The sequence below is a fragment of the Rattus norvegicus genome, chromosome 11, assembly GCF_036323735.1.
Source record: "Rattus norvegicus strain BN/NHsdMcwi chromosome 11, GRCr8, whole genome shotgun sequence".
Lineage (NCBI taxonomy): Eukaryota > Metazoa > Chordata > Mammalia > Rodentia > Muridae > Rattus > Rattus norvegicus.
In genome coordinates, this window is record NC_086029.1 from 65213854 (window position 1) to 65227189 (window position 13336).

A 13336-nucleotide genomic window follows, 5' to 3' on the forward strand; every position below is an offset into this window, starting at 1 on the left:
AGCCTTATTTATAATAGCCAGAAAATGGAAAGAACCCAGATGCCCTTCAACAGAGGAATGGATACAGAAAATGTGGTACATCTACACAATGGAATATTACTCAGCTATCAAAAACAACGAGTTTATGAAATTCGTAGGCAAATGGTTGGAACTGGAAAATATCATCCTGAGTGAACTAACCCAATCACAGAAAGACATACATGGTATGCACTCATTGATAAGTGGCTATTAGCCCAAATGCTTGAATTACCCTAGATCCCTAGAACAAACGAAACTCAAGACGGATGATCAAAATGTGAATGCTTCACTCCTTCTTTAAATGAGGAAAAAGAATACCCTTGGCAGGGAAGGGAGAGGCAAAGATTAAAACAGAGACTGAAGGAACACCCATTCAGAGCCTGCCCCACATGTGGCCCATACATATACAGCCACCCAATTAGACAAGATGGATGAAACAAAGAAGTGCAGACCGACAGGAGCCGGATGTAGATCGCTCCTGAGAGACACAGCCAGAATACAGCAAATATAGAGGCGAATGCCAGCAGCAAACCACTGAACTGAGAATAGGTCCCCTATTGAAGGAATCAGAGAAAGAACTGGAAGAGCTTGAAGGGGCTCGAGACCCCGAAAGTACAACAATGCCAAGCAACCAGAGCTTCCAGGGACTAAGCCACTACCTAAAGACTATACATGGACTGACCCTGGACTCTGACCCCATAGGTAGCAATGAATATCCTAGTAAGAGCACCAGTGGAAGGGGAAGCCCTGGGTCCTGCTAAGACTGAACCCCCAGTGAACTAGTCTATGGGGGGAGGGCGGCAATGGGGGGAGGGTTGGGAGGGGAACACCCATAAGGAAGGGGAGGGGGGAGGGGGATGTTTGCCCGGAAACCGGGAAAGGGAATAACACTCGAAATGTATATAAGAAATACTCAAGTTAATAAAAAAAAAAAAAAGAGGCTCAAAAAATAATTTCAGGCAATTGTATGCATTCTTCCAAGAGTGCCATCAATTTTACACACAAGCTTTATTGTACTGATTTTTTGACTTTTGCTCTATCAGTATAACTACTGTACAATTAATTAATATACAAATAAAACATATTAATGTAAGACAAAAAAAAAGATAACAGAAACCAGCAAAGAGTCAATAACACATTCTGTCATGACCCCTTGAGTCTCAGTCACCTGCTCACAATAATATGCCCACTTGGTGTTCTTTCCACTAAAATGAACGTTTAATAAGGTATTCTGAAGGGTGAAGTCTTCTTCACCCTTGTTTGTTATCCTGCAAAGATGCACTATGCACTGCTATATGTACTGTGCCATGGCTACTCAAAGCAACAAATGATCTGTTTCACGGCATACTCTATGGACCTTCAACCTCTCTGCTCAATTAGTGAGCATAGAGACCTTTGAGGTTGATCATTTGCAAGACTGAATGGCTCTTCTCTGAGAAAGAACTAAACTAGCCGGTACACTATGGTTTTTAAGGCGTCTCTTTAAACGATGGGGGCAGATTTCTATAAATCATATTTACAGAATTCTCCAAAATAGTATGGCTACTTGCAGAGTATCTTTTCCTACCTGAAATGTATTTTGTATCTAAAGATTAAACAAGACAAATTTGGAAAACTTAAGTTTTACTCTCAGTAAAATATATGTATCCATTTCCAGTTAAACTTCACATAGGTCAAAAAGAAAAATGAAACACTTACGTGAAGAGTATGGACTGGTTCTCTCCATCTACAAAAGAGAGAAAGAAAGAAAGAAAGAAAGAAAGAAAGAAAGAAAGAAAGAAAGAAAGAAAGAGAACAAGAAAGATGCTGGAATAGTCTTACGCTTATGTACTGGCATGACTTCATTAACAATTTTCTTAGTAATAGTTTCAACTTAATAAGTATTTCAAAAAGGGAGAAGTATCTGTTTCATCTATGCTTATAGGCTCCTCATTTAGAAAAAATTGCAGTATAAAACAGATACCTGTATTTTTACTAGTCACATGAACACCTTAATTCTAAGCCCATATCCTTGCTCTAAATATAATGAGTAACTACCTAATGGTTGACAATTTTAGCCTTTTGAGAATCATCACATAGTAACAGCTATAGAATAGCTTCTGTGTCAGACAGTATAGCAGATGTAATGAGAACAGACATCTGCAGGGGGCATTATCTGGGCCAGCCTCCAGCCTAAGCACTACAAATGTATTTTTTCACTCTGAAGTACAAGCTAATTGTCCCTGTAACCATAGGAGGCCCATACTATGTTGCCTATATTTTATCTGGTAGGAAACAGAGGCTTCAAGAGATGAGGCAGCTGTGAGGCCACGCTCTGTTACAATACCTAAGTGTCCTTTGGTGACACGGAGAAAACTAGAATTAGGGATTCTCCCTTTTCGTTTTGTAGGGCATCTACTTACTTCGAAGCATATCCTGAAAGGCATGATTGGCCACAGCAAAGATGTGAGGGGGAGCCTCAGATCGCCTCTTCCTTTTATAGGCAGCCATGACCTCTTTCTGATACACTGGGAGCCACTTGTAAGGGTTTATAGCCACACAGAAGAGACCTGAATATGTCTGAGGAGAGATCAGAGTGGATTTCAGAAAATAGACTAGCAACACTCCCAGGTTTAACAGGGCTTCCCTGTCATGCAATGCCAGTTTGATGATTTACTTGTAAGGGAACATGGAAGAGGGGAGATTTGAATTCTTGTGAAGAAATGATTTCTAACAGAAGCCAACAAATCTGGGTTAGGCCTACATCAAGACCTTGGATTGCCTCTCTATCTCTGAGAGATGAACTAACTTCTAAAAATATCTGACCCATGTATGCCTCTTTTTAAAAAGATTTTTATTTTTATGTGTAAGTGCATTTGCCTGCATGCATGTATGACTGTGCACACATATGTGCTCGGTGCCAGCAAAATCGAGAAGAGGACACTGGATTTCCTTAAACTGGAGTTATAGATGGTTGTGAACCTCCAGATCGTTACTGGAAACCAAACCAAACTCCTCTACAAACTCCACAAGTGTTCCTCTTAGCCATTTCTCTAACCTCTACATGTGACTCTTGAAGAGAGACTGAAGTGAAACCAACACAATGAATACCAGTAGCGATAAGAAGCCTAAGAAGTCAAGAAAGCCTTTTCCTCTAGTGCTTTCACAAGAAGTACAATGCCAGTGTTTTTACTTTATTTGAGATGAATGTACTTCAGGACTGCATGTGAATAGATAAGGTTTTAAAGTACCCAGGAGAGAAGTCCAGAGGGCCAGGAGAATGAATGGAAATATGCAGCTGAGGGCAGGGGTTGGGGAAACCTCTAGAAAGTCCCAGAGAGCTGGGTTGTGAGAAGCTCACAGGGCTCAATGGGAGGTGACCTTAGATAAAATGTCTAACAGTGGAGAGGTGGAACCTGAGGAGATCTCCTCCAGTAGGTACACAGCACCCAGTGGAGGGATGGGGTCACCCCACCCATCTTCAAAATTTTTGACCCAGAATTGTTTCTGTCTAAAGGAAATACAGGGACAAAAAATGGAGCAGAGACTGAATGAAAAGCTGTCCAGTGCTTAGCCCAACTTGGAACTCATCTCATGCGCAGGCACCAAACCCTGACACTATTATTGATGCCATGTTGCGCTTGCAGACAGGGTCGAACACGGCTGTCCTCTAAAAGGTTCTACCAGCAGCTGACTGAGACAGATGCAGATACTCATAGTCAACCATTGGACTGAGGTTGGGGACCCCTATGGAGGAGTTAGAGGAAGGATTGAAGGGGCTGAAGGAAATGGCAGCCCAATAGGAAAAACAACAGTATCAATTAGTCCGGTTCCCTCTGAACTGTCAGAGACTCAGCCGCCAACCAAAGAGCATACATGGGCTGGTCTGTAGCCCCTGACATATACGTAGCAGAGGACTGCCTTGTCTGGCCTCATAGAGAGGATGGGCCTAATCCTGTAAGACTTGATGCCCTAAACAAGAGGGATGTGGGAGGGGTGAGGTAGAGATGGGTAAGTGGGTGAGGAGGTGAAGCACCCTCTAAGAGGAAAAGAAGAAAGGGATGGGTGAAGAATTCTGGGTAGGGGACCAGGAAAGGAGGGGCAACATTTGAAATGTAAATAAATAAAATAATTTAATTTTATAAAATGCTAAAAAAAAAGTACCCATTCAGTGTCAATTTTGTTAAGAGACAAATCTTCAGAGAAACTAAGAGTTACCTGGTAAGGCAGATAGTTGAAAACTAGGATAATTACCTGTCACAGTCTCGGATCCCTATGGCCACTACCTTTGCCTGTTCTCAGTGTTGCTTCTAATGCATAGGTTTGGAAAAAAGAGGAGGAACTAACCATCGGGAACTTAATGACTAGAGAAACCAATTGATTTCCCAAGTGCTGGTGAATTACCTGTATGTGTAATCCTCCAACTTATATGTAGAGCTAACTACTAATATTCCATTTTCTTATACAAATGTAGCATCAGGGAGTTTCCAAGACTGGAAATATGGAGAAAGGAGAAAACCTTCTTCACTTGGAACTGCATGGACTTTCTCAGCAACATGGACAGTGTGTCATTGAAAGAGCTAGTCCCATCTTCTCTCAGGGGCTTGCTGTAGTGTCCTTTCAAACACAAGTGTCGTTCACAGGGTCAGGACGAGCCTTAATGCTGCTCTTGGACTTCCATGCATAAAGCAATAGGTATATACACATGACGAATACAAATTCAGGTCCATATATAGTGAATTCCTGTCTATATCTGAATTAGCAGTGTTCCAGGTCCATAAGTGGAGTATTTTTATATTTTGTTTGTTTGCTTGTTTGCTTGGTTTTTGAGACAGGGTCTCTCTACATAGCTCTAGCTGTCTGGAAATTCACTATGTAGACAAGGGTGGCCAGAAATTCACAACAATTCATTTGCTTTTACCTCTCAAGTGCTGGGATTAAAAATGTGTATCACCAAACCCAGCCTTTTTATCTTTTTCATTAACTGATTCTAAGTAAATACACACAAGTGTCACATATATGAATACAAGCATGTACTTGTCTTATCTTTATGCAAAATTATGTTGAAAGAACAACATTTCGAATATATTTTCCTCCAGAAATATTTTTGGTAGACTGCATTGCCTTAACTAATAAGTAACTGAGCTGTCATGTGGACTCTACTCTATGAGATTCTATGCTTCATACTTTCAATTTAGTATGCCATTCTCTGAGAAATGACATGCATGCTCACCAGATAAAACTAAAGAATATATTGAGACAGTGACTTCTGAGTGGATGTTCATGTGATGCTATTATAACTAAATATAAGATATCACTGAAGGAAGTTGAGACAGCGAATACAAGTTCCAACATGAGATTTCCTAGTAAAGCCTATATACATACATAGATCATCCAATGGTCATATCGCTTCCTCAGGGTGTGCAGTACAGACCCTTCATTGATGTAAAGCAGCATTGACAGATCTTCAATCATTTCAAGCTCAGCAGGGTTCATCTGTTGAATTTCGTCCTCCCTAATTCTCAGACTCTGCAGAAACAGAAAAGGAAAAGGGTTGTGCATGCCTTTAATCCCAGCACTGCAGAGGCAAGACGAGTCTCTGTGAGTTCAAGGCCAGCCTGGTCTACATAGTGAGTGTTAGTGAGCCCAGGATAGCCAAGGCAACGTAAAGAGATCTTGTCTCAACACACAAGCTTCTTCTATCTCCCTTGTGCACACATGTTTTTGTATACTTTTGAAAAGACTTCAGAGTAGACAACCATTCACATTGTGGTTTTCAAGGCTGGTACAATTTGAGTCCTCAGTGTTCCCCAAAAAACTTATATGTTAAATCCCTGCTCCTGGGATTGTAGACCCTTTAAAAACTGTGGCCTTAGGTGATTGGAGGCATGTCCTTTTAGGGTTGTGGGTATTGAAGGTATTGTGCAGCCCCACCATCCACTTCACATTCCTTTGTCTACAGACCAGAAAGTGATAGGTTTATGACTGCTTGCGCTCTCACTATAATGTCCTGCTCCTGCCCACTGCCAAATGACTCCTAATACAAAATCACTACATTTTGAACTGTGTTTCAGGTCAGAATCTAAGGAACAGGTAGAGGATGTTACAGTTTGGAATATAGTTTGGGAATCTCCCCCAATAGTACGTATTTTGGAAACTTAATTTACAGGAGGGCAAAAATAGAGAGGTGGTGGGAGACACGGAAGAGATCCAACCTAAAGTTTGTTTCGGACCCTGAGATTGCTGCACTGGAGTGGGCTGAGGTAGCTCTCTGGCTCTCAGTTCTCATGAAAGGATGCTGTGATGTACCTCAGACAAGAGCCTGTTATCACTGCCTCCAAGATATCCAACAAGCAGCTGGAAGAGTCAGATGCAGATATTTACATCCAACCAGTGGACAGAAGCTCAGGGCCCCCATGGTGGAATTAGGGAAAAGCTGGATGAAGCTGAGGAGGAGGGCAACCCCATAAGAAAACCAGCAGCCTCAATTAACCCGGACTCCTGAGATCTCTCAGACACTGAGCCACCAGGCAGCGTATACCAGCTGATATGAGGCCCCGACACATACAGCAGAGCACTGCCTGGTCTGTCCCCAGTGAGAGAAGGTGTACCTAACCCTTAAGAGACTTGAGGCCCTAGGTAGTGGGGAGGTCTGGTGGGGTGGGGTGGGGTGGGCCATCCTCTCAGAGAAGGGGGAAGAGGTATGGGATAGGAAGCAGTCAGAGGGTGGACAGTGAAGGGGATTATGACTGAACTGTAATAAAAGATTAAAGAATAAAAATAAAAAAGCCTAAAAATTAAATACATTTGGTTGGCCATTCCCTCTGTCTCTGTTCCATCCCTAGTGCCTGTATTTCTTGTGTGACCTAAATGGGAGAGGAAGCACCTAGCCTTGCAGAGACTTGAGGATATGGAGGGGGAGAACACACCTGCTCAGAGGAGAAGGAGAGGGAGGAGGGAGGAAGGATTGTGGGAGGGGGTGACCAGGAGGAGGGCAGTGGGCAGAATGTAAAGTGGAAAAGTAAAGAAAAATTAAAATTAAATTGTTTTAAAATGAAATGAGAAAGAAAGGAAAGAAGGAAGGAAGGAAAGGAGGAAGGAAGGAAGGAAGGAAGGAAGGAAGGAAGGAAGGAAGGAAGGAAGGAAGGAAGGAAGGCAGATAGACAGACAGACAGACATTTGGCTAGTCAGCAGCCTCTTTATCCCATATCTTGCTATGTGATGTCTCTCTTACACATACACTCCCATTATTTACTTGCCGTCCCCCATTACGATTCTCAGCATAGCTAAGCTGGCATGGAGAACACGTTCGTGAGACTCTAGAATTGTGAATAATTAACTCATGTTATGGTGTAGGGGGAAAAAAAGCTGGTTTAAAGAACTGGTCTCTGGCTAGCAGCACCATTGAGAGATAATTTGGTCACCAGGGTATCACTTCATCAGTACATTGATCTCTTGATGAGTTTAAAGCTGGTTGTCCTATAGCTAGCAGAGCCTAGCTTAGGAACATGTGAATATGAATATATGACATGAAAGCATATACGTTCTCTCTGTGCTATTTGTCTCCATTTCTCTTTGTTTCCTGCAAGGTTAACAGCTTTCCTCTGCCATCGAAGCCTTTATTCTCTTTCTCTAGAATTTACCTGGACCTTACCTATCCCTTAGTTATTCTGATATGATATTATTTTATTAAAACAACGATCCTTCTTCTAGTAAAAAAAAAACATTTTGAAAGTGCTAGAAATTAAACCTAAGTTGTCATGCTTAGTAGGCAAGAGCTCTGTCCCCAGTCCGCCTTTTCCTTGATGCTGCACAAAGCGAGATTCAGCACTTGGGAGACAGAAGGATCATGAGCTTGAGGTCATTCTAGAAACCATAGATTGAAACTGTGTATCAAGAAAAAATAAGCAACAGAAGTTACGTAAGGGAGGAAGAGGAGCAGGAAAGAAAAGATGGAAGGAAACAGGAGGAAGTAGGAGGAACTTGAAATGTTATTAAAACAGGTGGAACAATTGTAAGTCCAGAGTTTGTATTCTCTACTCTAACCACCTTATTTACAGTCACTGGATGTCTTGGATGGTAAGGGTAAGAGTACCCTAAACATGAACGAGGACTTCAAGATTTATCCGCGGCATCATTTACCCTAGGAGCACAGCATTAAAGAAAGGATATACTCAGTGACTTGACTAGGCAGAGAGCACAGACAACCCAGAAGGAAAAAGCCTGCTTTACCTCCCCATCTCTAGTCTCTACAATAACGTGTCCATCACCGCTGCTTTCTTTAACCTCAGCCTCAGTATAAGCATTCTTCCCATCAGGAACCCAGCATTTCTTCTTCCCTAGAAAGAAAAGATGGGTTATAACTACAGCACTCAAGGGCATCTCCATTCGTTGTTTTCACACCAATAGTCTTGTTTCTACCAAGTCTTGGAGCTATCAATATAAGTCACAAACTTATATAATCACAGGAATTCTAACTATGACTGACTACTACATACTTGTAAAGAAACAAGATAAATTTCCACAAGCAGATGTCTGCCAGCATCATGGGCCCTTAGGTTACAAGAAAATTGTCCAATTAACTCACCTTCCCCATCCAGATCCCAGATCCCCTTAAAATACTCATTCAGAAATGATCTAGTTACTTCTGTGGAATATTATATGTTAATGGACCTGTCCTTAAGGGTTTCTATACATTATATTTAAATCTTTGAATGACAGTCTGTTAAGAGAAGGACATGCTAAATTGAAGAGATTGAAGGAGAATATCAGTTATTTTGTTATATAATAAAATCGACTTGTATTTCCCATCATATATTATTTTTCCTTCTGCTGTCCCTTCAGTCAATGCCTTAACCCTAAGAAATGGAGTCTTTCATAAAGGTAACCCATAAAATACTTGGTGAAATAAGTTAGGAATCCTGTGAATAAAGAAAAAGCTTCTCTAGGTTCATTTAAATACTTAGCAAATTGGTGTCCACCTGGGGCAATTAGCCATTTAAGATGAATAGGAAAAATTCTCTTCAAAGAAAATGAGTCTTAGCATGCTACAAGAGTTCCTCAGTCAAGTAGGTAAAAGGGCAAGGGGAAAACCACATTTGACTATGATGCTAATGGGAATGACAGCTAGGCTACCACCTCCGTCTCTAAAATATGAGTTATCAAAGTATCATGTATTTCAGTGCTGCAGGACAAGTGGCCTTTACCAGAGGCTTTCCCTAAAGGTGGGCTGTGTGTCACAGTGATGAGTGTGTACAAAAGGAGGAAATGAACTGGGTACTATTCTCGTCTTCTCCCTCAGTTCTTGTCTCTGCATAGAACTTCATTGCTCACTATTTTCTTACTATAACAGTTTACAATGTGCTGCTTTCTCCCCTTCCCTAACTACAAACAATCCCCCCTGAAAACTGCTTTGTAAGCAGATGTGAAAATCCCTTATAACTAAGTTTTCACTGCCGTTCTTATTTTTTTTTTTATGCTTTTGAATACTGGTTTTGTGTTGTACTTATTATTTTGCTCCCTTTTATGCAAACACTGATGTTTTCATCTTAGTTTGTGAAAATATATTTGATTTTCAAAAGTACTTCCTTAGCATTTTAAAGGCTATGAATTTCAAAACATATTATTACTTAAAAGAAATTTGATGATTCTTTCTGTCTTTGTCTCTCTGTCTTTCTGTCACTGTCTTTCTCTGTCACTGTCTGTCTCTGTCTGTCTGTCCCTGAACTTGGAAAGAAGGATAACACATGTACACAGTGCCAACAGTGTCATAGCTAAGTATTAGCCGTGATTAGACTAATGACTCTAAACATCAAATTACCATCCTCCTAAATTAGTTTTACTCTATTATCTTGTGCTCCCTTTAACAAGTGCTTGGCTTCTTTGTTCTCCTCAGTATTTCTCTCAAGCAAGGCTCACCTACCACCCCATGGTGAGCTCTTTGTTTCATCATCAGGGAAACACAATAATGCAGAGAGCTCCGGATGCAGATGGCAGTGCATTTGAATTGGGTCATCTAGACTTTAGTACTGGTCTTGCTTCTAAGGAGTTGTCTAGCAACCATTTTGTCTTATTGAGTTTTGTTTTTCTCATCTATAAATGAAGGATATTTTCCCTATATTATTTCCTTTTTCCTAACTTCTCTGGTTATATATCTCATATAATATGAAGATGGTCAACATTTACTAATGAAGATTTGAGATGTATAAAAATATTTAAAACACTAAAACCACCATAAATAAGCTGGGAAGTGACCAACGTTGTTTCTTTGTATCATTTCTTATGGGGCACTGTTCTATGGTATGAGAGAAAATTAAATTAAATTTAAATGTATAGTTATATTAAATAGAAATTTACCTTCTTCTAGGAAAAAAAATCATTGGTTTGCCTTGGGAGAGTTCTTTTTATATTCACCTCTAAAATCATTGTTGTTCCTCCCTAACACCCAGCACTTCTAGTTTTCTTTTCTGGGTATCATTATGTTCTATTAAACTTACTCTCGAGCTTATAGCACTAGTTGGTGCTAACGGCAATCAAGGAAAGTAGGCAGGACAAGTGTTTTTGTTCATCTAACTTTGGCAGGTGAATAAAAAGAAGACTCAGTAAGGCAAGATGCTTCATTCCACTGATAAAGCAATAGATCCTCACAAACAAGGGATTGAAATCCAAGCTGGCCAACTACCCATTATTAAGCTGTTTCCATTTGGCCTGAGTCCTGAACACAAACCCTGCTGTCACCTAGCCCAGAGAGAGTAAGAACTTTTGTAAAATTTTTTTAATCTTTTGCTGCCAATGAATGTCTATAAAGAAGGGTTATATGTTTAAAATGTTATCAAGATTATACTGATTGCTCTATGTTAAGCCATCAGAGTGTTGACTCTCTAGATTAAATTCTCTTCACTGTGTTGGTGGAATTTTGATTTTTTCCCTCCCTGGTAGCACCATCACCATCTTGTCTTAGTTGCCTAACTGCCTTTGAAATGCCTCCGCACGGCCACTTCTGACTTTGGGGAGTGCTCTGTTATTCTATTTGATCTGAAGGATTATAATTAGCTACTTTGAAATGCAATCACACTAATGAAATACAAGGACGGGAAACTGGGAGCTGATCCAGGACTGGTAGGTCTGTGACGGAAATACAATTTCCTTCATAATTGGCTTGTATTATAATTGGTCACATTAAAGTCTAATGTTGACTAATTCTGGGTACCAGAACAATGTTCAGTTTTTATTGTGCACTGTTAAATAATTTTGGAATTAAGACATGTAGGTGACCTGATGCCAAACCACACTGTGAATCTGACTTCCAAATCTCCAATTAGCTAAAATTTAGAGAATGGTCATGCAGCCCAGAAATATTAAAAAGAATGAGGGTGAAGGTTACATTTATTTGGAAATTTTAATGTAAAACTTGGCCTTTTTATTTGAAGCTAAATCCTCATTAACCTTTGGCCTTGCTTGAAGGATAAAGAAATTGTGAATTCCAATGGCAGTCTCCTAACTGATCTTTCTTTTACTTTGGCTGAGAAACCCCGCTGACCTATGCCAGAAGGCCAGGTTCCAACAGCAGGAATGTCTTCAAAGACAAGCTCTCACTTCCAGCCCTGCAGCTCACAAACATCATTTCCCTCCTTCTTCACAGTGTGCAAAGAAGCCAACTTTCAGCCAAGCCACAGACCTCCCCCCACTAAAATGTGCTCACTGATAATTAATAGGTTTCTAAGGAAACCTTGATCTATGGCAACTCCTAGAAGAGAGTACTAGTCAATGGACTACATAAATGTGGTGTGGATTCCTCCCAGCTACCTTCCTGTTTTCTTTGAAATTACTATTCCTGGCTCGGACACTTTGATGTCTTCAATTGTTCAAAGATTCATAGCAACTGTTGGCAAGCCATTTGAATAGGTTAGTCTCCAGAACTGGTGGTTCATTGCCACCTTGTTCTGCAAAATAGTTCTGCTTCCTTGAAGTAATAATATAAAGTCAAGGCAGCAGTTTCCACAGTCTTACCATCGAAGGCTGGGGGCTGGAACCAAGGCTCAGCTCTATTTCTTCTGAGGAAGGCTGCAGCATCTCCAAACTCAGACAGATCCATCATTCTTAAAATAGCCACTGGGGGACGATGGAGGGCCGGGGTGATGTAGGACTGCAGGAAATGGAAAAGGATTTGTTCTGCAAAAAGATATAAGGAGAGAAAGAATTGAGGCACTCATCCTAAAATGGTAAATCATTCATAATAGACCAAACAATGCTTCTTCTATACCTGTGTCATAGTACAACTGAACTCAAGGACGTCTAAATCCATCAAAGGCAGGTCATTCATTAAGCACTGAAGGCTCAGTGCCTAGGGCCAAATGTCCTTTCAGGAAACTATAAAAATGCATCACTTTAAATGTCAGAAGAAAAATATAAATAAAATATCGATGATCTATAACCATGATCCAGCTTTTCTTTGTCTTTATACCATCAAAATTTCAAAACTAAATTTTAATAATTTTGTAGAAGAAATGCCTCTAAAATCACAAAATTTCCTGAGTCTGGTAGAGATCAAATTATAACCTCGGGTCACAGAATTCCTACTTAGGCAAGGGGCAAAGTAGGTAAAATTGACAAATGTCAAGTTGCAGACACTAGACCTCTTGATATAAATAGAGGATAGACTCTAACTGCCTCTAGGTATATCAAATATTATGCAGAGAATAAGATGACCAAGGAGAGAAGGTATTCAGATACGTTTTTAGTATGGGTATAAAGTAAGAAAAATGTTAGAGTCCTTTCAGAGATGACTATCTTGGTCGGAGAGTTTATAAAACCAGAGGCAGATGGACACTGAGGGGCTGAGGAAAGCAAGAGCTGGGAGTGGGAAGCTGGTTGGCGTTGGGGGAAAAGCAGGTATGAGTGGAAATGTTTACTGAGTCAAGAAATATTTGCCAGGCAAATAAGTCAGCCTGAAGTCTCTGAATCCCTTCATCTTGGTTATATTATAGGCAATTTTTATAAAGAAGCCACCCTTCATATAATGAGGGTCAGCAAGGTCAGAATGAGGGAAGCTGGACGGAGAGCAACAGGAAGAGGTGCACTCATAAAGCTAAAATCCCATCTCTTGCCCTGAGCAGATGCTTTTGATGGGGTTGCTTTGTATTTGGAAATATTTTTGCTCTCTACTTTCTAACACATACTCCTTCCCTCCATCCTTTCCTGACACTCAAATAGTCCCTCCCTGGACCTTGGTTTTCTGATTCCCCACACATAGAACCCTTGCTGTCGTCTTTGATTCTTCCTTCCTTGCCTTGTCTATATTCAATCAATCACCACATGGCATTCTTTTCATAGTTATTAA

The 13336-nt window shown here is 40.5% G+C and overlaps 1 protein-coding gene across 1 annotated transcript in view; it reads right to left on the reverse strand.

Annotated features, from left to right (window-relative positions):
- Window positions 1–12157, reverse strand: part of Myh15 (myosin, heavy chain 15) — a 141345-nt gene extending 129188 nt beyond the window's left edge. The window contains exons 1-5 of the mRNA XM_039088869.2: window positions 12007–12157; window positions 8230–8336; window positions 5383–5526; window positions 2421–2577; window positions 1717–1744 (exon numbers count right to left, since the gene is read on the reverse strand). Of these exons, the coding sequence (XP_038944797.1) occupies window positions 1717–1744; window positions 2421–2577; window positions 5383–5526; window positions 8230–8336; window positions 12007–12094 (524 nt within the window). The 5' untranslated portion in view covers window positions 12095–12157. The remainder of the gene's footprint in view (window positions 1–1716; window positions 1745–2420; window positions 2578–5382; window positions 5527–8229; window positions 8337–12006) is intronic.
- Window positions 12158–13336: the final 1179 nt, after the last annotated feature.